Genomic DNA, 26,707 nt, shown 5'->3' with positions numbered 1-26,707 from the left:
TTGTGTTTTTATTTTTTAATATATATTTAAAAATTTTATTTAATAAATGGTTGATTGTTTTAATAGAAAATACGACTAAGTAAAAGTAGGTGACACTAAATGTTTGGTTGATGTTTTGGATACTTTGAGTAGAAATTAGGACTGCCTTTCTCACGATTAGGCCGCATGGAGTGGAGTCAGGGAAAGACCAACACCGACCAAAATAAAATAGGAACATCGCCCCCGGTTCCATCAGGCGGGGGGGGGGGGGGGGGGGGGGTTACGCCATGGTGTTCATGGAATTATCACCGGTTTCTCATGGATATCATGACTATGTGTGATGTGGCCCACTGCAACTGTCATTTAAGTGCTAGGTTAATTAAAAATATAACTAACTTTATATATATCACTCAACTCACTTAATATTTTTACATATTTATACTCTCTCAACTCTTTACGCTTCTAAATAAAAACAAAATCACTCTAAAGTATACTTTCACACATTGGAGCAACCAACCCCCGTTCCCGAACCAGAATTAGGAGATCGCCACAAACATAGAGCTACAAAGATGAAGTGACGATGGCAAAGGCTTGGGTCCATGTTTCTAAAGACTTGGACCTTGTAAACCAAAGAATGTTGGGTTTACGGCAAAGAGTTTTCAACTATCTTGTGTAAAAGAGAAGTTTAAGAGATCATAACTTAGACCAAGCGTATTCAAAATGGCAAAATATGATGAAAGAAATTGACGATCCTGATAAGCACACGCTAGAAATGAAAGCAAAAGTTAAAGTTGATGAAATTGGGAATAGTGTTTTTATGTATTTAACAAACAATATTTTAAAAATAAATCAATATGGGATAGCATCGTGCTTTGAAAATTAAGAAGAAACTGGAAAAAAAACTGAATGCGAGATAAAATAAGATAAGAGGACTCCTTATGCTCTTAGACTGTTGTGGTTGTGTTTGAGGGTGGCACCCATGCCACAGTTACATACCCATAGCACCAAACACCATTAATACACGTCATTGCGGTGGCACCGACCACTTCTTCCTTAGTTAGACCCCTGTGATTGAATGCAATAATAAATATGTTTTTTTTATAACTTGGTTAACCGCCAACCTATCACTATTATACATGATTTATGAGTTAGTTAGTTAATGTCTTACTAACTACATCACGTAAATTTGTATGATCGTGTAATAGGCTTTGCTTTGCCTCGACTCTTTCTCTTTCTTGGAGTCAGAGTTGACAGACTAGTTGCTAATAAAAGTTTTCTTTCATAAAAATTAATCAACATGTAAAGTGGCGAAGGATTTTGAGGGCCAGGGGTGGCCGCGGGGGGGGGGGGGGGGGGCTGTTTTTCATGAAGAAGTGTAAATTTAATCGTTTGCGATCAAAAATTGGAACCCTACCCCCCTCGTTTATAAACTTTTAAATACATTTTGAGTCCGGCCTCTCAACATCCGTGTCCAAACTTCGTCACTAAACATGTAGTCTTAGAGATTGGGATTATTGGTAAGTATATACTGGTAATCAATTATTCTTTAATGTTTAAAAGAATATAATATTCTTAACATTCAAAATAATACATTTATCAAGTATTTTTAATGACATATACTAATATTTGTCTTATGATGATATTGGCTAGTTTTTAATGCGAATGACACCTCATTTGGATCACGCATATGCTCTTTTTTCCAGAGAAAAAGTTAATTTATTTCTATATAATACTAATACTTTTTTTTGTCATTCAAAAAAAATATATATTAATAAATTTATAACAAGAATAATAAATTAATAAAGAAAAGACCCACAAGTGAAAACACACGACATATAGACATTATAAATCATTTTTAGGACAGATTAAATTATTAAAAGCTGTAACTATAGAACGATTAAGACAATTTTTTAAAAACTGATATAGTAAATTACATATTTAAGAACTGATATAAATATCTTTCTCTATTTATATTTTCCAAGATTAATATTGAATACATTAATATCTTTTATTAAGTTGATATAACTTGAATATTACATGGATAGTCAATCTATAATATATATAAACGAAAACCCAAAAATCCTAAGTGTCGCGATGTGGTCGCTCCCTCCTTTTTTGGAGTCACCAGATTTGCTTGACTTTTAAATGGAGGCTTCTCATGCATTTGACCCGAATTCACGGGTATGGTCTTACCAAACCCATATATTTCTTAAACAGGTTATAACATTTCATTAAATTAAAAATTAATTTCACCAAATTATTGATGTGAAATTTATATAAAATAGGATATACTATAATTTAATACATGATTTATTTAAAAAAAGATATATATAATTTATAATTAAAAACCAATTTATATTAACAAAAAATAAACGAGTCTTAGGTTTCATTATACCCATATAACTTTTAAACCGGGCTATAACATCTCATTTATTTGTGAAACAACTTATTATCAAACCATAAATATATTATTAACTTTTATACAATAAAAATTCAAAAAATAATTAAATATTAAAAACAAATAATATATAACAACCCCGTAATACGAGGGATAAAAATTAGTTTATATATATATATATATATATATCAACATGCTAGCTATATGATAATAATCTCTGTCTAGTGTTAAAAACATGAGGGTTTCAGAAACATAATTATACATAACCTTAAAATTTACTTTTATTAATAGTTAATTAGTATTTTAAAAAAGATATATAATAAATATTGTTTTAAGGAAGACTAGATCAGAGCCGCCATAAAGCAAACAAAAAAGCCTCGTTTTAACACCTACCTATCAAAAGAAAAAATTTAAGGTTGAATTAGAAATAAATAATAATAAAAAAAGACCTTAATTTTAAAATTTAATTTTGTTTTATAGAAAAGGTTGAACCATTTATGTGCTAGATATAATAGGGCATTCGCAATGTCTTGATCATGTTCAGAGTCAGATCAACAAAATGTTAAACACACCACCCTTTTCGAAGCTGTTTTTTGAACAGGTGACCATGGAGTAAATAATGAATGTTGAGCGAGAGGCGGAGAGAGCGTTTGTTTGTCTGTTTCATAACATAGATCAATCACAAACCTTCACCTCATATTCTTATAAACATTTCTAATCATAATTAATACATGTTTAATTTCATGATGAACTTTTGCTATTTAAGGTTAAGGCTAATAATGAAACTTTTGAACTAAACATAGACTTTTGTAAATACTTCAGGGACGAAATTTATAATTTCCAAATTTAATAATTCGACCATGGCAATCGGCACATCAACTTTGGCCATTGTTTCTTAAAATCTTAAAAGTAGTACTTACTTTAATAGTTAAAAAAGAATCTAATCCTTTTTTATTTGGACTGTTTTATTAAAATACGATAATTCTTTTTGGGTCAATGCTTTAACTTTAATTATTTGTCACAAGCAATTTACATATATGTTATATAAGTTAACATAGTACTTAGTATTAATACATAATAAAGTTTACAAATTATAAACATCATATGATAAATATTAATATGATGTATAGTATTTTATTGGATGCTGGACACCTTTGTGGCTTTTTTTTAGTGTTGTACTTTAGTTTTCACGTGTATATCATCATCATTATCGTACTCGGTATATCTCACCAATAGCAAAGCTATGGTAGGATTTAAGGAGGCTAAAATGTAGACAGTCTTACCTCTACCCTTTAGGAATAGAGAGGCCGCTTTCGGTGAGACCCCCGACTCGATAGTAGTTTTGCATCAAGTCTTGGACATAATGCATATAACACTCAACCATCAGGACACCGCCGATTGGTGCATGTACCCTTGTCTTTCGGCTATCAACGCCGCCACATGATGCCTGATTGCCCTTCCGCCACTTTTAACGCTATTTTCACGAGATTAGTAAAATAACGTCAAAATTAATGCAATTTCACTTTCATATATATATATATATATATATATATATATATATATATTATATATAAATTAACATCGTGCATGTTTAATATATACGTAATCAACTTTTAATATAAATCATAACATTGTATAATAAACATGTCCTATAACAAATATGCACACATGTGTGGAAGATATGTATGAGTAACGCTTATAATAACCATTATATTCACGTACCACACTTCTAACAAATTACACACATGTATGCAATTTTAGCAATTATCTACCTAAATTGAATATTGCATTGAATACCTATATATCAAGTATCGTGTTTGAGTTTGAACGTCTCTTTACACAATCTTTAGGTTTTTTTTTTCTTTGACTACCTAGCTGCCAACAGTTTCCTTATCTTCACCCATATAATCGTCACAAAATGGATTATCGGACAACCATGTGTGCCTTTTTTTTTGCTACAACAGTATCGGTGCCTTGATTTATTGAAAGATCAACTAATTAAGCATTGCCCGTCATGTTCATTTTGATGGAACACCATTTCTCCTTTGCTATAACACTTAATCAACGCCACCATCACACCCAAAATGCCTCTACATCGATCCACGCAACTTATTGTGGTACTCACCACGTCACCACCATCTAACTCATCACTCTTCCTTGTGTCCCCTTCCCCACCCTTTCCAAACACCATTGATACTACAACCATCCAGTGACGGACCCATGAATTATTTTCTTGGGGGCGACATCGGAACTTAACACTAACTTTAAAGGGGATGATCGGGATTTTCACATACAAATTAAAAAAAAAAAATTAAGGTGACCGGCCGCCCCCAACCTAACACATAGGTCTGCCTCTACAACCATTGGTGTCCCTTACCTTCTCATCGTCCCCATCTCTTCCGAATCCACCATCATGCACCACGTTTACGCCCTCATCATTTACATCAAAACCCTAAACGATTAATACAGAATTAATTTATAATTTTCAACCCACAACATAAGTACATAACTACCAATTCAACTCATCACCTTGTTCTTTGTTAACCATATAATAAAACTTTAGTTGACTAAGACACGTATACATTAGGTTAAATATATGATAGTTGATTAGTTGTAATGATCTAATGTACTAAAACCACAAAAGCAGTATGTTAAAATAACTTTAAAATAAAATCAATTATTATTTTTCTTTATCAATATACTCGTTAATGTAATTAAAACATATATGGTCTTTTAATATATATAAAATCACCACATTATTCTAGAACTACAAAACATATGAATTGTGGCCCACATAGACTTCAAAGGTGACCAAGATATGCATGCATGGGAAAACCTACAAAGTACAAAGGACCACTTTAGGGGACCAAAAAAGCCAATCTTAAAAACATGAGAGGCTTTGTAATAACACCTCACCACCTATAAATAATCCTTCACTTTTGTACATCAAACACAAATAAAAGCTAGTAACCTAATTAACCAGCAATGGCTTGTAAAGTTACAAAAATGCCCTTTCACACATTTGCAATGAGTGTGGTGGTGTTAATAGTGATGATAATGCATTTGCAAGGTTTAGAGGCACAACAACAGCCAATAGTGGAGGGGCTTTCTTGGAATTTTTATGAAAGCAGTTGTCCAAATTTGGAATCAATAATTAGAACACAAATGGAGAGGGTGATTGCTGAGGATGTGACTCTTGCTGCAGCTTTGTTAAGAGTTCATTTCCATGATTGTTTTGTTCAGGTATAATTATATATCTCCAATCAACTATATATTCATTTTTAACATTGTTTAACCAGACTGGTCATTGAACCGATTGTCTTTCTGGTTCACTGATCAGACTGGTCGAACTGAACTCAAGAAATGTTGATATTTAAATATTACATAAAGTTTAATATAATTAATTAAGTATCTTATATTGGAAAATAGTAACATTCACTTTGAAGAAATAATATTACATAATGTTGATATTTAAATATTACATAAAGTTCTCTCATTTACATGAGAGATGTTGGGTTTAAAATTAAATCACAAATGTTACATAAAAATAAAACATTCAAAAGGATTTCACATAAACACAAACATAGGTTATCCTACAGTACAATAGGACTATAGGAGCTTAACGTGTGAAGTGTACAAATTACCGAGTTAGTGATTTTGCATCTTATGGATGTAGAGGAGTCATGTTTTGCTTGTAAGCTACTCGAGACTGATTAGCTATAAGCTCGAAAAAATTAAGCTTAAATGAATGAAAAACCATGCAAGTTTGATATTTATAAAGGTCTTCTTTTTAAAAGTATATGTATAATATGCATTATGCATATCTTGCTTTGTAACTAAAGTTTTTATTGTTAATAGGGCTGTGATGGTTCGGTTTTGTTGAATGGTTCGCAAGTGGGCCGGTTGATAGCGAGCAAACTGCACCGCCAAACCTAAGTTTAAGGGGGTTCAGTGTTATTGAGGATATTCGTAGTAGGGTTCACAATGAATGCGGTGCGGGTAGTGTCTCTTGTGCTGATATCACTGCATTGGTTGCACGCGACACTGTTGTCTTGGTAAAATTTCCGCATACATATTTCCATAATGTTTTTATGATAAGACGAGTCATGTACCGGTTCACTGGTCTAACTAGTTTTATATACCGGATGACGTTATGTATAATATAAAACTTAACACATATATATATGCACTTATCCACTTTGTATTTTGTTGTGAATTTAAAATGTTAACAAAATATGAAACATGAAATAATCAACATGATACGGTGTTTAAAATAAACAAAATGAAGTCTGAAATAGTAAATGAATCGATAATAAATGAGATTCTATAATTTATTTATTTATTTATTTTTTAAATTTGGTTTATTTATATATTCGTGTTTTTATACGTGTTTTAGACTGGCGGTCCAGAATATAGCGTTCCTCTAGGTCGAAGAGATGGACTCACATTCGCTACAGTAAACACAACACTCGGTAATCTTCCATCACCATTTGTCCCTACGGACACGCTACTAACCGACCTTGCCACTAGAAACTTTGACGCCACCGATGTTGTGGCCCTTTCAGGGGCCCACACCCTCGGTGTCGCTGATTGCTCATCGTTCGCACGACGACTTTACCCCACACAAGACACAACTATGGATGAACCATTTGCTAACACCCTTAGAGGTGTTTGTCCATCCCTAAACACAACAAATGTCACTACATCCTTGGACATTAGGTCTCCAAACTTGTTTGATAATAGGTACTTCGTCTCTCTAATAAACAATCAAGGACTCCTAACTTCTGACCAAGACTTGTTCACTGATAAAAGGACCCGAGACATTGTCACGAGCTTTGCGAATAATCAAACATTGTTTTTTGAGAGGTTTGTGGATGTCATGGTGAAGATGGGGCAAATGCAAGTGTTGACTGGCACACAAGGTGAAATCCGCAATTTGCTCTAGTCGAAACTCAGACAACTTGGTTATATCGAATGTTGTCGAGGGCCGCGACATGAACAAAATCTGAAGCTTCCAAGGTATTTAAGATGTTGTTTCATGTTTCATTTTTCATGTTTGGAGTTTCATGTTTCATGTTTGGTGTTTGGTGTTTCATGTTTCATGTATAATATTTTGTAATGTATTACTGTTTTGTAATGTATTCATGTGTAATGTATCTACACTTTGATTGTCACGTGAAAAATAAATGGCATCTCTCCCCCAAATTATTTTCATAAAGCAAATTATACTATGAAGAATGATAAACAAAAATAAAATAAAAAAATAGATCCCACCCCCCCTTAATAATCTTGGCATTTTTTAACGACTTAAGTGCAACTTGTTGCTGTGGACTCCAAAAGGCTTATAAGCCGCATACAACTCACCTTACATGAGTTTGAATCCTAAAACAATGATGTTCTCCCCTGTTAGTGGCATATAATATAACTCCCTATATTACACAAATTAACAAATCTTATCAGTCAACAACTCTTTAGAATACAGACTAAACGATTCACCAACACGATATATGAATCTAACTACTTGAACTCACTAGACTCCACATATATGAAGACGACGAGCGCTTTGATCAAGATGAAGACGGTGGGTACGTAGGGGTGAGCAAATAGCCGGATTAACTATCGACTTAGTCGAACCGAACAATTAACCAATGGTTCGGTTAAGCCATTCACAATTAAACAAAAATTGTTGTTCGGTTTTCTTTATGATATGTGGCATATATGACTAAATTAAACGAACTGATATATTCAATTAGAATATGTGTTAATCTTCATGACATATATCTATAGCATTATGTTGTTTGCAAGACTTCAATAGCTATTTAAAATTTTGGCTATTACATATATAGAGACAGAATTTTTGATAATCTGTTATTTAAGAGTAACGTTCGCGCCCTCATCATTTCAAAACCCTAAATATATGATAGTTGATTAGTTTTAATGACTTAATTTACTAAAATTAACCACAAAAGCAGACAAGCAGCATGTTAAAATAACTTTAAAATAGAGTATAACTAAATTCAATTATTATTTTCTTAACAATATACCCGTTAATGTAATTAAAACATATATGGTCTTTTAATATATATAAAATCACTACATTATTCTAGAACTATAAAACATGGATTGTGGCCCACGTGGTGACAAAGATATGCATGCATGGGAAAACCTACAAATGACCACTTTAGGGGACCAAAAAAGACAATCTTAAAAACATGAGAGGCTTTGTAGTAACACCTCACCACCTATAAATATCACTTTTGTACATCAAACACAAATAAAAGCTGTAAGGTTCTCTTATTACCAATGACTATAAATAATACAAGGCTACAATCATGGAAAGCCAATCAATTACATTAAAGCTACAATTATGGAGCTAACTAAGGGAAGACAATAAGGCAAGACTGAATAACAGTTACATTTGAATACACAATACATGCCAACAATATTATTGCTAGTAACCTAATTAACCAGCAATGGCTTGTAAAGTTACAAAAATGCTCTTTCCCACAGTTGCAATGAGTGTGAGTGTGTTGGTAGTGATGCTAATGCATTTGCAAAGTTTAGAGGCACAACAACAGCCAATAGTGGAGGGGCTTTCTTGGAGTTTTTATGAATGCATTTGTCCAAATTTGGAATCAGTAGTTAGAACACAAATGGAGAGGGTGATAGCTGAGGATGTGACTCTTGCTGCTGCTTTGTTAAGAGTTCATTTCCATGATTGTTTTGTTCAGGTATAAATATAAACATATATCTCCACGACCAGCTGATATTCTTGTGTGTTCGGGTGGGCAGAGAGGAAACACGTCAGTGTGGATCTTACATGTGTCTCCTCTTGTTGGGCTCATGGACCGTCGGTTTGTTGTGGGTCAGGCTGCGTTGAAGGCTGAATCGGGCTAAGTTGTTAAACACGAGAAAGCTTGTTTAGATAACCAACATGTCTTTTTACCATTTGCCTTTGATACATTTGGTATACTGCCCCAAAGACTGTGAATTTTTTGAGTAGGGTTCAGCGTGTCGTACACGGAACCTCTTCAGCTCCTAGGTCCCAAATCTTCGTTTTTAGCAGGATTGGCTTTGCTATTGAAAAGGAGGTTGCGGCGCAGCTTGTTGCCCATTTTCCTGCCACTTTATTGTAATCGTTTTATAGTAAATTATATATAAATCAAAATTATAATTAATCGATCGAATGACAATATCAATATTTGTAAAGTTCTCTCATTTACATGAGAGATGTTGGGTTTAAATCACAAATGTTACATATAAAAAAAACCTTTTCTAAGGATTTCACATACACACAAAAGGAGCTTAACGTGTGAAGCGTACAAATAAATGAATTAGTGATTTGTGCTTCTTATGGATGTAGAGGAGTCATATCGCTTGTAAGCTACTCGAGACTGTTTAGCTATAAGCTCTAAACAAATTAAGCTTAAACGAATGAAAAACTATGCAAAGTTTGATATTTTATAAATTAACTAAGGTCTTCTTTTTAAAAGTATATGTATAATATGCATTATGTATATCTTGCTTTGTAACTAAAGTTTACTGTTTATTTCTATACGTTTGATGATAATTTAATTGTTATTAGGGCTGCGATGGTTCAATTTTGTTGGATGGTTCAGCATGCGGGCCGGTTGATAGCGAGCAAACCGCACGACCAAACCTAAGTTTAAGGGGGTTCGATGTCATTGAGGCTATTCGTAGTAGGGTTCACGATGTATGCGGTGCGGGTAGTGTCTCTTGTGCTGATATCACTGCATTGGTTGCACGCGACGCTATTGCCTTGGTAAAATTTTCGCGTGCGTCTTTCCATAATGTTTTTTATGATCAGACCAGTAATGTAAAGTAATGTATCGGTTCATTGGTCTGGCCAGTTTTATATACCGAATGACGTCATAAATAATTTAAAATTATATATATATATATATATATATATGTGTGTATACACACTAATCCACTTTGTATTTTAAAATGTTAACAAAAGTGTTTAAATAAATAAAATATGAAGTATGAAATAGTAAATGGATCGTATGATAAATGAGATTCTATAACTTTTTTATTTTTTACTTTCTTAAAATCTGGTATATTTCCTCGGTTCAACCTATTCAAATGGACTCAACCGAATCAGTTATGTAGTCGATTCATGTTCAATCTAGTTGCATGTGGTTGGTGTATAAAAGTGTGTTTTTATACATGTTTTAGACCGACGGTCCAGAATATAGCATTCCTCTAGGTCGAAGAGATGGATTCACATTCGCCACAAGAAACTCAACACTTGCCAATCTTCCATCACCATTTGTCCCTACTGACACGCTACTGACCAACCTTGCCACTAGAAACTTTGACGCCACCGATGCCGTGGCCCTTTCAGGGGCCCACACCCTTGGAGTCGCTCATTGCTCATCGTTCGCAGCGACGACTTTACCCCACACAAGACACAACTATGGATGAAACATTTGCTAACGCCCTTAGATGTGTTTGTCCATCCCTAAATACAACAAATGTCACTACAAACTTGGACATTAGGTCTCCAAACTTGTTTGATAATAGGTATTTTGTCTCTCTAATGAACAATCAAGGACTCCTGACTTCTGATCAAGATTTGTTCACTGACGAAAGGACCCGAGACATTGTCACGAGCTTTGCGAATAATCAAACATTGTTTTTTGAGACGTTTGTGGATGTTATGGTGAGGATGGGGCAAATGCAAGTGTTGACTGGCACACAAGGTGAAATCCGCAATACTTGCTCTAGTCGAAACTCGGACAACTTTGTTACATCGAAGGTTGCAGTAGTCGAGGGCCGCGACATGGACAAAATCTGAAGCTTCTAAGGTATTTAAGATGTTTCGTGTTTCATTTTTCATGTTTGGTGTTTCATGTTTCATGTATAATGTTATGTAATGTATTCTTGTTATGTAATCTATCTACACTTTGATTGTTACGTGAAAAATAAAATTGCATCTCTCCCCAAAATTATTTTCATAAAGCAAATTATACTGAGAAGAATGATAAACAAAAATATATATATATATATATCTCCCCTAATAATCTTTGTATTTTTTTAACGAATTTAGTACAACTGGTTGCTGGGGACTCCAAAAGATATGATATATGAATCTAACTACTGGAACTCACTAGACTCCAGATATATGAAGACGACGAGCGCTGTGATCAAGACGAATATGGTGGGTAGGGGTGAGCAAATAGCCCGCGGATTAACTACCGATTTAACCGAACTGACCAATTAATCAACGGTTCGGTTCAGTTAAGCCATTTCTGATTAACCAAAAGTTGTGGTTCGTTTTTCGTTATGATATGTGGCATATATAACTAAATTAGACGAACCGATGATACATATATTTAATTGGAATATGTGTTAATCTTCATGACATTTATCTATAGCATTATGTTGTTTGCAAGACTTCAATAGCTATTTAAATTTTTGGCTCTATTACATATATAGAGAGAATTTTTGATCATCTGTTACATAATTAATATAATACAGATCAATGAGAATTCTTGGTCATATGTTGTATTAGTATATTTTTGCATTATAATGGCTGCAATTGGCATGTGAGCAGATCGTTGTTACGGATAAGTGTATTAGCAACAAAAGTTATCACAATCTATTGCTTTGCTTTCAAATGAATAAAGTGTTAGTCAGTGGCGGATTTAGAAGAAAAATTCAGGGGCATCCCAGTTTTATTTTATTTACTATAATACAATGTAAATGAATTTCTTTTACCGCACATTCACTAAAAAATTTACAGCGAGACGACATATCTCCCATGTTTGGCTTAGGTATGAGGGTTAGTTGCGGAACCAACTTTTTAACAGGGGTCTAAAAATTACATTCTCAAGTGTGTGTTGATTACGTTTTCTTAACAATCTATGTATTGCATAGACAAAAAAATGTTGCTTATATGAAGCGTTGAAGTCTTTATGTTAGTAAATTATTACTTTAGTGTGTAATTTTTTCATTCTTTTTTTTTGGTTTCATGCTTCCGAAGCACGTGTAAGGCCATGGCCCCGGTGCCCTACATTTCATGTCGGATTTACTCATAAACACAGTTCTTTAAAATCAGAGTTAATTAAAACATTTCGTAGAACTTAAAACATCAATCATTCATTACAATTCTTTTCAAATCTTTGTCTTTACATATAACGTAGAACATCATATGACTTCTTCTTCCTATGCCAGTCTTTTAAGTCCATGTCATGCGTCCCTCTCTCCAGCCATCCGTTTCATTCTACTCACTTGTGTGCATACTAAAAATCAGCTACACTGAGTGAGTTCTAGTTAATCAGGCAATATACAATTCATTCTCATACATTCCTTCACGTATCCGAAGACACGTATTAATACCTTAACCTTGTATAAATATCCATAAGAGGAACGTTACGTAATATCTATTAAAAGAACCAATACTATTACCCATACTATATATATTCCCCATAGAAGGAACAATCTATATATATTATCCATAGAAGGAACGACTTGCATTATCCATAAAAGAAACTCTATAAATTATCCATAGAAAGAACACTATATATTATCCATAGAATGAACACTATTCATTATCCATATAAGGAACACTGTATATATTATTATTATTAAATATCCTTTTAAGGAACACTAATAAGATCCATAGACCTTATCTGCACTATCACTCCCCGGGTCTATATCCAATAGAGGTTAGAGGGATTTTCCATCCTAACTTACTATATCAGACATAGAACCCGCATACCGTTCATACACTTGCTTCCACATACCATACGTACAACTATAATCACCTTCTGTGTCAATACGTGCAACATTCGAAGATCGTTCACGTACCGACAAGCTTTCATTCATATTCAAGACATACATTACTTAACATATAAATCATACATGGCATACACTTACCATTTAAGGTAAATGTATTAACTATCACATCGAGTATGCACACAGCCCCGAAAAGATAACAAGGAAGTGGGGCTAGAAACTCATCTGGATCATGTTACGCTCTCCGTTAACCGTTATCCCTTTCTTTAATTGAGCTTGGCTGACTGTACATTAATTATACGTATCAATACATATCCTATGCACATTATTTGTATTTCAGCCGAAAAGGCTAAGTCCGGTCTAATCTATTGGTCTTGTTTTAGATTACATCATTGTAAGCGAGTTCTTAATTGCAAGCGAACATACATGTAATCGAGTATAATAACGTGACCGATCAGGGGGTTGTAACCGATTTATCATCGTAATCGACTACGCATTGTATGCGAGTATACTATGTGATCGAGTTTCATGTGTAAGCAAGTCTAGACAATATAATCGAGTCTTTTGTAAGCGAATATACAATGTAATCGACTATATAACTGTAACCGAGCGAGCTGCTCATTGTAAGCGAACAGGTTATCCATTTTAGTCCTTTTATCATCATTTTTGTTATATTACACGACTTTAGCACCTCGTATGGTTCTGTATTAACCCCTAAACATTTCCTTAACCGTTTTTGGCCAAAACTTGACTCGGGTAACCTTAAAGTTTGGACCTTTAGGCTTAAAACGTTTTAGACTAGATCTAGGGTTTCTTAAACGAGTCGTCCATGTCCATAAGCTTGTTAAGTCCATTTTAACATCTAGTTTGCTACTTTATGGTTCGTTTATACCCGATCTACTCTACGTTTAAGTTTCAAGGCTAACCGTTCATAAAAACATAAACTTTAAAGATCAAGAACATACCTTTACTTATTTTAAGGCTACAGTTTTGCTTGGTTATGAACTTTTATCTTGTATCTAGCTTGTACGTTCAAGATCTATTAAGATATAGGCTCGGTTTGGTCTCGGATTGCTCTTTTAGCTCGCGGCCGTGAATAGGTAGGTGTAAGTGTGTGTTTTGAGTGTGTAGAGAATAAGATGGATAAGATGGATGAAAATGGAAATGATTAGGGTTTAAGAGGTATTTATACTCTCTTAAACCCATGGACCTAAGGCACATCTTTCCTTTTTGATCCATACTTATTCCATTTAATTAACCTATTTAACCTTCCATCTTTATTATTTTATTAATTCTTTATTTTTTCTCTATTAATTCGAGTAAACTATTACGCCATAATTAAATAATATATTAAATATAATTCTAGGAAATTTCGGGATGTTACAAAACGCGATGAAACAAATATGTTTCCCGAGCCTTTTTTTATGTTTTGTTGATCTGGGTATGTTGATAACAAATTAATGAGCTATACAGTTTATATTCCTTGAACATATCTTTATTTATGGTCATGTGCCTTATACATCCACTCAGGGCTGGCTCCGAGAAGGCGAAATTTTTTTTGGGCCTTAAGTAAAAGAAACATTTTGTTTGGTTTAAACAATTTAATTTTAAATGGGCTTGCTTAATTATAATTTGAGTTTTGTATAAAAATAAGCTTAAAAGTTGCCAAAAGTAATATTATAACCCACGACCTTTTGGTTAGATGTCATACTCCATTACCACTAGACCAAGCTAGTGGTTATGTAATTGTGCTGAAACATTGATTATACATATTTTTCTTGATAAAAATGCATATAATTTTTTTTTGAAAAAAAAAATCAAGCCTAGCGGGGTGTGTCTCCTTTTAGCGAAAGGTCATAACGAATTGGTGTTACTTTGTCATCTTTTCCTGGCGTATTGGCATAACGAACTGGGGTTAGTTCGTTAGATTCCCGTAACGAATTAGGGTTAGGGTTCTAACATTTTGTCATATGTCACATCAGAACATTCCCTGATGTGACTCAACCTCCGGCGCCGCCTTTTCGGCGCCGCATTTGCTGGAAAAACAGGATCTCGCCGGAAAAGCAAGATCTCGCTTGTTTTCCACCGTTTTTCGCCCCGTTCAATCCAGATGCTAGGGTGACCCCTAGGCTCATATTTTGTTCGGTTCATACCCGATTCCACCCGGATCTCGGGACTTTAACGGTTTAAAGGTGTCGGCTCACCGTTTCGCGACTAGATCTAACGGGTTTGAATCTCTACAACATCACACTATCATTACCTCGGGTCGGAAATTGATTCTTCTTCTTGGTTCCGGCTAAGTGTGTGTTTTGGGTGGTGTATGGAATAGATTAGAATGAAGGATTAAGGCATAATTAAAGTATTTATATTATGGGTCATGGGCTTAAGCCCATGGTCCTTCCCTTAATAACCTAAGTCCATCATCCATATTACTTAACCCAACACAAGCCCATCTCATAATCGTCAAATATTATTATTATATTAACAGAACGAAAAACTGGGATGTTACATTAGTGATTCGGATATAAATGACAAGAACTGGGAAACATGATAGAAAATGTTATATATTCTGCACATCAGATAGAAATAAATTATAAGGTAACATGAAAAGGAAACGCACCAAATTTTGGTTTATCCAATGAAGTTCAAAGCCTTTTAGGTACCATGGGTTGAGTTAATTTTGTTGGAAAGGGGCTATAAAAGTCTCAATTTCCCATGATTCTGGACTTCTGGTGTTGTAATATTAGTTATTTCAACACACCGAATCTGTTATGTTTCAAAAAAGATTTCACCTTCATTAGTATATGAATCAAGCATCTAGCATTATTAACTTTTATTGAAAACTCAAATGTAGCCATTGAAGAAGTCTCCAGCAAGTAAGTCCTCCAAAAAACCTGATCAGTTGGTTTTTATCGTACCAATCTAAGCATACCCTTGATCAAGATTTTAACGGAGACTCAACTGAGCACTTGATTTGCACAATGTGCGCTTAAAAGAATCGATTGAAATATTCATTAGTCGGCAATAATGATTTAAATAGAATCCTAATCGACTAAAACAAAAAAATAATCTCGCCTGAATGATAATTGAACTTCAAGAGAAAACTAATTGACCAAATCAAGTAAGCTCAAGCTCAATCTATCTTAACGATAGATTGTAAACAAGAAAAAATAGCATTTACTAACTCGAAACATATATATGCTCCTATCCGATCCAAATTGATTTTGGATAGATTAGGATAATTCGAAATACTCCGAATAACCCGAAATAAACCGTATAACAAACCTTCAAACAAACGTCTAATTATATAAAAATACAAAACGAAAAAAATTAAAATAAAACATAAACAAAGAAAAGTAAAACTTTAAACAAAAGTCAAAATAAATCCATGATCCACCATAATTTTAAAAATTAAATAACATGTTATTTATTCGGATATCCGAATAATCCGAACTATCCGAAGTTTTTTGAAATCCATATCCGAATCCGATCTGAATATCCGAATAAGAATTCGGATCAGATTATTTCGGGTTTTGGTCACGTTTCGGATTTCGGTTTTTTTCGGATTTATAAACACCCCTACGTAGAAATGGGAAATAGATAATAATGCATATAATTTCTGTGATTAACATTTAAATGCATATAAAAACTCTAGCATTTCAATTCAATACATAATCCCAAAATAAGTGTATTATCTTCTCATTTTCTCTTGATTTAATAAAAGCTGAATTTAAGTGAAGAAAGATAGAAATCATAAATTAATTGTAATGCGTATAATTGTAGTAATCAACTATTTAAATGCATATAAAGATTCATTTGTTTGTTTATAACTTATAAAATGTGATTAACCCTTGATCTTTTAATTCATTTTCTATTCTTTTGATTTCACACACTATATTTTGATAAATATTCATTTTACCATCATAATCATCTTAGTGATCATGAAGATGCTCTTTCTTCTCTCTCTCTTTCTAACCATTTATGTATCTTTCTTTAAACCTAGCCCGCAATGATGATGGTTTTAGTGTTGATCTTATTCATAGAGACTCTCCATTATAACCCTTCCCTTTCGGTAACCGGTCGCCTTCGTAATGCTTTTCTTAGATCTGCGAAATCACCTGCCAGGGCCGTCTCCGAGATTTTTAATACCTAGGCCGAGCTGAAATAAAAAGCTTCGCAAGCCTTTATAAATAACGAAATATACAAGCTAATTTTTATAAACGACAATAAATGTTATAACAATAAACATAGAAAATAATAGTATTAATGTAATACCCCAATTTTCGAAACCCTAAAATTAAATGCTTATACGATTTATTAATACAAAATTTATGACAATTAATATAGTTATTTAATATAAACTTAATTTTTTGAACTTGTTTAAAGGATTTGATATGTTGTTGAAATTAAAGTTAATAAGTTTAGAGTGAAGTATAACTAAAGCAAAAATAAAAGGAATATGTAAATAATAGGTTTAATTATGAAATAAGAGCATGGGTATGTTTTAAGGATTTCCGGCTAAAGTTTTCCGGTGAATGTATTTTCTGACAAGTTTTAAATAGAGGTGCACAAAATAACAGGTTCCGGACCCGACCCGGCGGAACCGACCCGAAACCGGTTTCTACCCATACCCTACCCGCGAGCAGGACCAGGTATAGGATTTCTCCTCGGAGCCGTACCCGCAACTAGAACCGACCCGGATTCGGTGGAAAAAAACCCGGAGGAACCGGTCAAAACCGACCCGGAACCGGTCAAATACCCGACTATACCCGGAACCGGTTCCTACCCGAACCTGGTTTGACTTTTGTTGACCATACCCGGAACCGGTTTCTACCCGGTTCCGGGTTTAAAGAATACCCGATTTTGTGCACATCTAGTTTTAAACACCAAAAGTAATGATCGAATTGACCGATTGACGACGTCGATTGACTCGGGATCTTTTACTGAAAAATATATATACATATATAAAAGTTTTGGCCCCCGAAAATTACGTGCCCCGGTCGAATGTGCGGCTCACACACTCCCTCGAAAATTTCGTATTGTTTAGTCTGCATGTTACAATAAGACCTAAATTGGAAACAAAAGAATAGTTGAAGATTTAGTCCCCCTTCAAAGTCGAACAAAACATAAAAGAAAAACAAACAACGTAATTGTAATTCAGCATTGCAACACCACACCATCAAACAAAACTCAAAACTAGTACACCCGATGTCGGGGCACAACCAATGAGCCAAGATCAACTACATTCTATCTTCCCTCCTCCTTGGTGCACACGTGATGATTTCATCGACCCTCAGAATCATTTCTGCAGCCTCGGTGGCAGAAAGCAATACCGCCTGCTTTACCTTAAATGCTTCTGATATTCCAAGCTCCGACATATCTCCAACCTGTAACCAAACACCATTAAACATACCATTTTCTAATTAACATATGCTTCTGATATACGAGTGCCCGTACCATGATGAATCAATTCCAACCGAACATCAGTACCGGTATCAATAATTTAAGGGAAAATTCCCATAATAGCCCATTTAAAGAATGTGTTTCCAAAATTATCCTCAATAATTCAAGTTTCCAACTTTGTCCCTTTGTTATCTCGTCGCCGACGACATGATAGCGAACACCGACGATGCGTTACTGAAACAAATAGGATAACGACAGGTGGCCGGAATTTGGCCGGAATAGGTCGTCGACGATGCGTTAGTGGATAACGCATCGCTGCTACCCTACGTTACGTTAGCAACATAACGCATCGCTGCTACCCTACGTTACGTATAACATAGGGTTGACGATGCGTTATGTTGCTAACGTAGGGTAGCGGTGATGCGTTATCCACTAACGCATCGTCGACGACCTATTCCGGCCACGTGTCGTTATCCTATTTGTTTCAGTAACGCATCGTCGGTGTTCACTATCATGTCGTCGGCGACGAGATAACAAAGGGACAAAGTTGGAAACTTGAATTATTGAGGATAATTTTGGAAACACATTCTTTAAATGGGCTATTATGGGAATTTTCCCATAATTTAAAAACTTCAAAACAGGTACATGTATTCGTTTTATGGTTTTCAAAGCACCGCTATCGATATCATCAAAAATTCAAAACCAGTACCCGTGTTTTATAGATTTCAATCGATGTAAAACACATGCCGATATCCTTTTAACCATATCAAAACTCTATTTTTTTTGTTCTCTTTCAGTTGCTATAATGAGTGCCAATACAAACCAAATTCCCACCGATATAACCATAATATTACATATAATAAACAACTTACAAAGCCAGTGATGACATCAATGCCTGCATTGCTGTTTTCCTTGTGGTGTTCGGCCCGAAGTTGAGCAACTAACTCAGCACTGTCTAAACCAGCATTGTCAGCAATGGTGGTTGGAATTGCAATGAGGGCGCGTGAGAAAGCTTCAATGGCGTGAGATTTTTTGCCAGGTGTCTTACGTGCCAGCTCATCAACCGCCTTTGCCATCACCATCTCGGGCCATCCGCCACCTAAGAGAACCCTGCTGTCATTTACTGTTTGAGATAGAACACACAAAGCATCATGCAAGGATCTTTCTGCTTCATCTAGAACATGAAAACTGAAACAAAAATAAAAGTTAGTTAGATCATAACAGTAAACAGTTCTAGATTCTAGAGGAAGATTATATAACATTGTGATGGCTCAATATGATTTCTTCTTTAAAAAATTAAAAATTACTATGAAAGTTTATCTATTAGCATCTTATTATTCAGAATTTGTGGAATAATATATTGAAAACTAGCTTAAAAGCACCAGCTACAAAACAATTTATTGAAAAACATACTTTTAAAGTTAACAAATATAACATTGTTATATTTCAATAAAAATACCTGAAAATATATAAAAACTAAATATAGTAATTTATCAATTAGTATATCACAATATTCACAATTTTTGGAATATAAAAATATATTACAATACCATAGTACAAGTTCAAAATTATCAGTTTCTCACAAAATATTCAAATTAATTAGAATGTGTTGATAATATAGCTTATTAAAACATGAGAAAAGTAAATTTAAGATTATAAATAAGGCATACCTTGCGCCTCTCAAAACAATAGTACACGCTTGTCCCATTTCAACGCCCGAAAAGTGGATCAATTTATCCTCACCAATCATAATTTCCTCAATGAGTTTGCAGTGTCCAAGTTTAACCGATTCGGGATTATCAAAAGTTGAAGCTATTTCACCACCAGTAACTAATGCGAGGCGTTCAATACCATCAAAATCAGCATGCTCAATTGCAAGAATGCCAGCATCAGCAAACAATTCTTCAGGAAAATTATAGATTAACTGTCGGTTAACAAAGCAGTTGATCCCGTGACCGATTATCTTTTGCACTTTTTCTCTCATTTTTTCCTTTTCTGCTCCTTCAATTTGAGCAACTTTGGCCATTGAATCTACACGAACGCGTGCTCCGTATATTTTTACTTTATCTGTGTCCATTGCTGTGTTTGCAACCAGAATGTTTGCGTTTTCTATGCGTTTTGGTTGCCCGAGGCCAATCTTTTTGTCTAGAATAAATCTGTGTAAAATGTGATGCTTATCAGTTATCATGAAAAGAAGAATGTAAAAATAAGACTAGGTTTCCATACAGACCGACCAAACACGAACAGTGCATGTCCGTGATCGTTCATTTAACTTTAATTAGAAGAAGAATTCAAACATGAACAGTTGAACGAACGAGGTTTGAACATGTCCGTGTTCGTTCATTGACGATTTAAACAAATGGCTCACAAACGTGAACATGAACGAACATGACTAGGCTAAAACTACTAAAAGAAACAAGAACAATGCAATGGGCTTAAAAAGTCAATAAAACTAGACTAAGTTGTAATGGGCAAAAAAAGATTTAATGAATATATTAACAAAGGTAAATAACAAACTTAAAAAAAACGTAAACTAATGAACATCCACAAACATAAATGAACAAAAGAAATGTGTTCATGTTCGTTTGCTTAGTTAAATAAACATAAACATACTTCCCGCCAATTAAAGGCCTAAAAAGGTTATTTGACCTACCCCTCATCCAAAAAAGAATCTTTTAGTGACCCTCCAGCTTTCTTGATAATTTGGATGGATTCCAAGTTTGTGCTTCCCTAACACACACAAAACAGATTTTCAGATGTAAATTTCTACGCCTATATAAGTCATAAAAACACTTATTCACTTTATAGAAGCTGAACTATAGCAAAAAAGAACTCACTTTTAGCCTCAAAACAGCGTCAACAGCTAATTTTGCAAAATGTTCCTTGTCTTGAGAGAGAATTTTTGAGCTCAAAGTGGTCATAGCAATCTTCATCAAATCTGACCTGAATTTTTCTGCATACATTAAGAAAATAATATTAATAAATTTAATTAAAATATGCCTGGAATACAAAAAGGAAACTGAATCCCTGTGCTTATAGGAGCAATTAACTTTAAAATGAAACTAAATATTTCCAGATTTGTAAAAACTACAAATGACCAAAATATAGCTACAAATGCACAATCACAATAAAATATGGTGAAATTGTTAAACTGATGTCAGTAATAACAACCTGCATCATCCTTGTTATCCTTAACCCTGTCCAGCAATGCTTTGCGAGCACAGTCAGCAGCCATCCGGTAACCTGAAATATGACCAAACATTTACTGAATAATCAAGTTTTGAATAAGTGCATCCAACCAGTTTAAAAAAACAAATCGTGTTCAAGTTGACCTGTTTGAACAATTTAGTTAAAAAAAAGTCAACCCGCCAACCCGTTTACGACCCATTTAACCCACTTTTTACAACCCATCAATACGATTAACAGGTTTACAACTTGACTATTACCTGCCAAGTGCCAACCCGTTTATTTAAAATGTTTACAAAAAAAGATTAATTGGTCGTGTCCGGGTTAGGATTAATGTTTTTCGACATGAGTGAAAATATGGGTCATATTCGATATGAACACTTCAACCTGCCAACCGGACACAATTGACACCCCTTATTTAAAATAAACACTTTTGAAAACTTGCATTGATATAAAACCGAACACAACACACATGAATAATAATAGTGGCAACAGAAAAGAAACCTGAAATGATTGTCATTGGATGAATTTTTGATCCTACTAACTTTTCCGCTTCCCTCAAAAGTTCACCAGCCAAAACTACAACTGAAGTAGTCCCGTCACCTACTTCATCATCTTGCACCTTTGAGATGTCTAATTTTCAAATTAAGAAACTTGACAAACTTGGCTAAACTTTAGTGATTATATTAAAATTAGCTTATAGCTTTTTTTCTATTATTTGATAAGCTCTTTTTAAGTGTTTGGATTAGCTTATATTCTATAAGTTAATTATGTGTCTTAATAAGTTGTTAAATCCAACATTCTTTAATTACTAATCCACCACTATTTGAGAACAAATGAGTAATTTACACCATTAATCAAATAAGCTTCTAACAAATAAGCTAAAAAAACCATCTTCAAATAAGCTTATTCAAATAGGCTTATATAAGCTAATAAGCATAAGCTTAAAAAGCTAAGCTAAACACCAAGTTAAGCTTATTTTGTAAAAAAAAAACCAAAAAAGCTATAAGCTTGGTTAAAAAAGCTAGGCCAAACACCAAGTTAAGCTTATTTTGTAAAAAAAAAAACTAAAAAAGCTATAAGCTTGGTTAAAAAAGCTAGGCCAAACACCCCCTAAATCTTAACTCACAAATGAAAGGTTTTTATAATGATCTAACAATATGATAATTATGAAGAAGCACAAAGCTACTATTAGGCTATGCGTAGTGGAGGGGCTACAAATTGGGGCGTTTTCCGCCGTGTGGCGCCCAGTCAGCAAGGGGTGAGAATTTTTTTTGGGGTGTAATGGTGTAGGGGCTACAATAGTAATATAATATATATATATATGTATATATATCACCCACACATTATTATATAATAATAATAAAAAGAAAGGAAGAACAGGCGATAAAAGAACCCCGCCCCCGCCCCCTTTCGCCCACATATCGCCGGGGGGGGGGGGGGGTGTCCGCCCCCCTTCTAGCCCAAACTCTCGCCCCATTACATATAGCCTTATTATTATTATTGAAAGGATACCAATAAGAACCTTGGCAGCAGGGTTGTCAATATGAAGGGACTTTAAGATAGTGGCACCATCATTGGTGACAGTAACACTGTGTCCTCTACCAGTAGACTGCAATATCTTATCCTAATAAAAGATGTATAATTAGATCAAAATGTATAAGCTGAATAACAAATAAATAAATAAAAAAAGACAGACCATTCCTTTAGGGCCTAATGTTGTTTTGACCAAGTCAGCAATTGCCATGGCTCCAACAAAAGATGCCTGAAGAATGATAATAATAATAATTGACATCCAGTAAGTAAATAATAATAAGTAAATAATAATAATAATAAAGATTTATGAAAGATTTCAAGGGTCTCACCATACGGGCACGTTCACCCTTCTCTTCAGTAGCTTCATCTTTAAAAAGTTTTTCAATCTAAGATTCAAGTAAACGAATAAAGTGAGAAAAAAGAAAATGAAATAGTAATCAATCCCATAATAAGTTATCAAAGGGCATACCGCCATTAGAAGTCAGTCAGCGGGTAGATATAACAACGCTAAAATGAGATTAGAGGCTGGATCTGCAGAGGAGAGTGGAGGCTAGGGTTTGAGTGAGGTTGGACAAGAATACAGGGATGGATGTATTTCAGGGGGTTAGCTTGCTTTTTTTTTTTTACAAAATAAGCTAAATTTGATGTTTCAGCTTTTTAAGCTTATGCTTATTAGTTTTTATTGGCTAATGTGAAAAAGCTTATTTGAGTATGGTTTTTTAGCTTATATGAAGAAGCTTATTTGTGTAAAGGTGTAAGTTACTAATTTGCTCTCAAATGATGGTGGATTAATGACTATTGAAGCAAATTATTAGGGTAACAAATTAAAGAATGGTGAAATTAACAATTTATTAAGATCCATAATTAATAAGAGACAAATGGTGGATAACTAGTGAGACAAATGGTAGAATTTCAGCTTCAATATAATAATAATATATTACCTTAGATCGGATTGGTCGGAAGTTGTTGGTTTCGCCGGCGGACGGGTAATGGTATATGGGGTGTAAAATGGGTTTTTAGGGTTTGCCTGTATTTGCCAAAAGGGTATGTTCGCCGAGCCGGAGAAAAAATTGAGTATGAATCGAACCACTGAATCGGATCAGAATTTCGGTCTTCGAAACTTCCATACAATATTTTATAAACATATGAAAGAATCAGATCAATAATTATGCCCTGAATTATTGCCAAAAGGGTATGTTCACCGAGCCGGAGAAAAAACTGAGTATGGGTCAAACCACTGAATCGGATCAGAAATTCGGTCTTGGAGACTTCCATACAATATTTTATAAACATACGATGGAATCGGATCAGTAATTATGAACTAACGCCACCCCGAGACCCGTTCGAAATTTTGCCACTATTGCCAAAGGGGTATGTTCACCGAGCTCGAGAAAAAACTGAGTATGGGTCAAACCACTGAATCGGATCAGAAAATTCGGTCTTGGAGACTTCCATACAATATTTTATAAACATACGATATAATCGGATCAGTAATTATGCACTAACGCCACCTCGGGGCCCATTCGAAATTTCGCCAGTATTGCCAAAAAGTTATGTTCACCGAGCTGGAGAAAAAACTGAGTATGGGTCAAACCACTGAATCGGATCAGAAATTCGGTCTTGGAGACTTCCATACAATGTTTTATACACATAAGAAAGAATCGGATCAATAATAATACCCTGACGCCACCCCGGGGCCCGTACGAAATTTTGCCAGTATTGCCAAAGGGGGATGTTCTCCGAGCCGGAGAAAAAACTGAGTATGGGTCGAACCACTGAATCGGATCAGAAATTCGGTCTTGGAGACTTCCTCACAATATTTTATACACATACGAAAGAATCAGATCAATAATTATGCCCTGACGCCACCCCCGGGCCCGTTCCAAATTTTGCCACGATTGCCAAAGAGGTATGTTCACCGAGCCGGAGAAAAAACTGAGTATGGGTCGAACCACTGAATCGGATCAGAAATTCAGTCTTGGAGACTTCCATAAAATATTTTATACACATACGAAAGAATCAGATCAATAATTATGCCCTGACGCCATCCCGCGGCCCGTTCGAAATTTTTTCAGTATTGCCAAACAAATATGTTCACCGAGCCGGAGAAAAAACTTAGTATGGGTTGAACCATTGAATCGGATCAATAATTATACCCTGACGCCTCCCCGGGGCCCGTTCGAAATTTTGCAACTATTGCCAAAGGGGTATGTTTACCGAGTCGGAGAAAAAACTGAGTATGGGTCGAACCACTGAATCGGATCAGAAATTCGGTATTGGAGACTTCCATACAATATTTTATACACATACGAAATAATCTATTTAATAATTATGCCCTGACGCCACCTCGGGGCCCGTTCGAAAATTTGCCATTATTGCCAAAGGAGTATGTTCACCGAGCAGGAGAAAAAACTAAGTATGGTTCGAACCACTGAATCGAATCAGAAATTTGGTTTTAAAAACTTCTATACAATATTTTTTATATATATACGAAAAAATCGAATCAATAATTATGCCCCCCTTACGCCACCCCGGGGCCCGTTCGAAATTTTGCCATTATTACCAAAGGGGTATGTTCATCAAGCAGGAAGAAAAACTGAGTATGGGTCGAACCACTAAATCGGATCAGAAATTCGGTCTTGGAGACTTCTAGATAATATTTTATAAATATACGAAAGAATCGAATAAATAATTATGCCCTAACGCCACCCTTGGGCAGGTTCAAAATTTTGCCATTATTGCCAAAGAGGTATTTTCACCGAGCCGAAGAAAAAAACCGAGTATGGGTCAAACCACTTAATCGGATCAGAAATTCGGTCTTGGAGACTTCCATACAAAATTTTATACACGTACGAAAGAATCGGATCAATAATTATGCCCTGACGCCACCCCACGACCTGTTCGAAATTTTGCACGTATTATCAAAGGGGTATTTTCACCGAGCCGGAGAAAAAACTGAGTATGGGTAGAACCACTGAATCGGATCAGAAAATCGGTCTTGGAGACTACCATACAATATTTTATACATATAAGAAAGAATCCGATCAATAAAAATGCCCTAACACCACCCCGGGGCTCGTTCGAAATTTTGAGAGTATTGTTAAAGGGGCAAGTTCACCGAGCCGGAGAAAAAACTGAGTGGGTCGAACCACTGAATCGGATCAGAAAGTTGGTCTTGGAGATTTCCATACAATATTTTATACACATACGAAAGATTCTATTTAATAATTATGCCCTGACGCCACCTCGGGGCCCGTTCGAAATTTTGTCATTATTGCCAAAGGAGTATGTTCACCGAGCAGGAGAAAAAACTAAGTATGGGTCGAACGACTGAATCGGATCAGAAATTCGGTCTTGAAGACTTCTATACAATATTATTTATATATATACGAAAAAATCGAATCAATAATTATGCCCCTGACACCACCACGAGGCCCGTTC

General features: G+C 34.8%; 1 protein-coding gene and 2 pseudogenes across 1 annotated transcript; 2 read left to right on the top strand and 1 right to left on the bottom strand.

Annotated features, from left to right (window-relative positions):
- The first annotated feature begins 5,237 nt into the window (after window positions 1–5,237).
- Window positions 5,238–8,179, top strand: LOC143552859 (peroxidase 12-like; annotated as a pseudogene).
- A 671-nt stretch (window positions 8,180–8,850) lies between these two features.
- Window positions 8,851–11,198, top strand: LOC143552895 (peroxidase 12 pseudogene; annotated as a pseudogene).
- A 7,161-nt stretch (window positions 11,199–18,359) lies between these two features.
- Window positions 18,360–23,769, bottom strand: LOC143552884 (T-complex protein 1 subunit beta-like). Its single transcript, XM_077042997.1, has 11 exons — window positions 23,736–23,769; window positions 23,596–23,652; window positions 23,430–23,495; window positions 23,246–23,357; window positions 22,235–22,363; window positions 21,716–21,787; window positions 21,382–21,497; window positions 21,198–21,274; window positions 20,215–20,700; window positions 19,417–19,732; window positions 18,360–18,528 (listed from the first exon to the last, which is right to left on the bottom strand). The coding sequence occupies exons 1-11, from the start codon at window positions 23,739–23,741 to the stop codon at window positions 18,382–18,384; spliced, it is 1,584 nt and encodes a 527-aa protein (XP_076899112.1). The 5' UTR covers window positions 23,742–23,769; the 3' UTR covers window positions 18,360–18,381.
- Between the last annotated feature and the right edge of the window lie 2,938 nt (window positions 23,770–26,707).

Source organism: Bidens hawaiensis, unplaced genomic scaffold (assembly GCF_021521415.1).
Source record: "Bidens hawaiensis isolate Kalapana, Puna unplaced genomic scaffold, B.hawaiensis_p1.1 tig00017043_1, whole genome shotgun sequence".
NCBI lineage: Eukaryota > Viridiplantae > Streptophyta > Magnoliopsida > Asterales > Asteraceae > Bidens > Bidens hawaiensis.
This window is presented reverse-complemented; position numbering and strand designations above follow the sequence as displayed.

Coding starts and splice junctions, on each gene's coding strand:
- LOC143552884 (XM_077042997.1), bottom strand. Junction 21,788..22,234: donor TCCAATGACAATCATTTCAG/GTTTCTTTTCTG, acceptor GTCATATTTCAG/GTTACCGGATGGCTGCTGAC. Junction 20,701..21,197: donor GATTCTTTTTTGGATGAGGG/GTAGGTCAAATA, acceptor CATTTTACACAG/ATTTATTCTAGACAAAAAGA.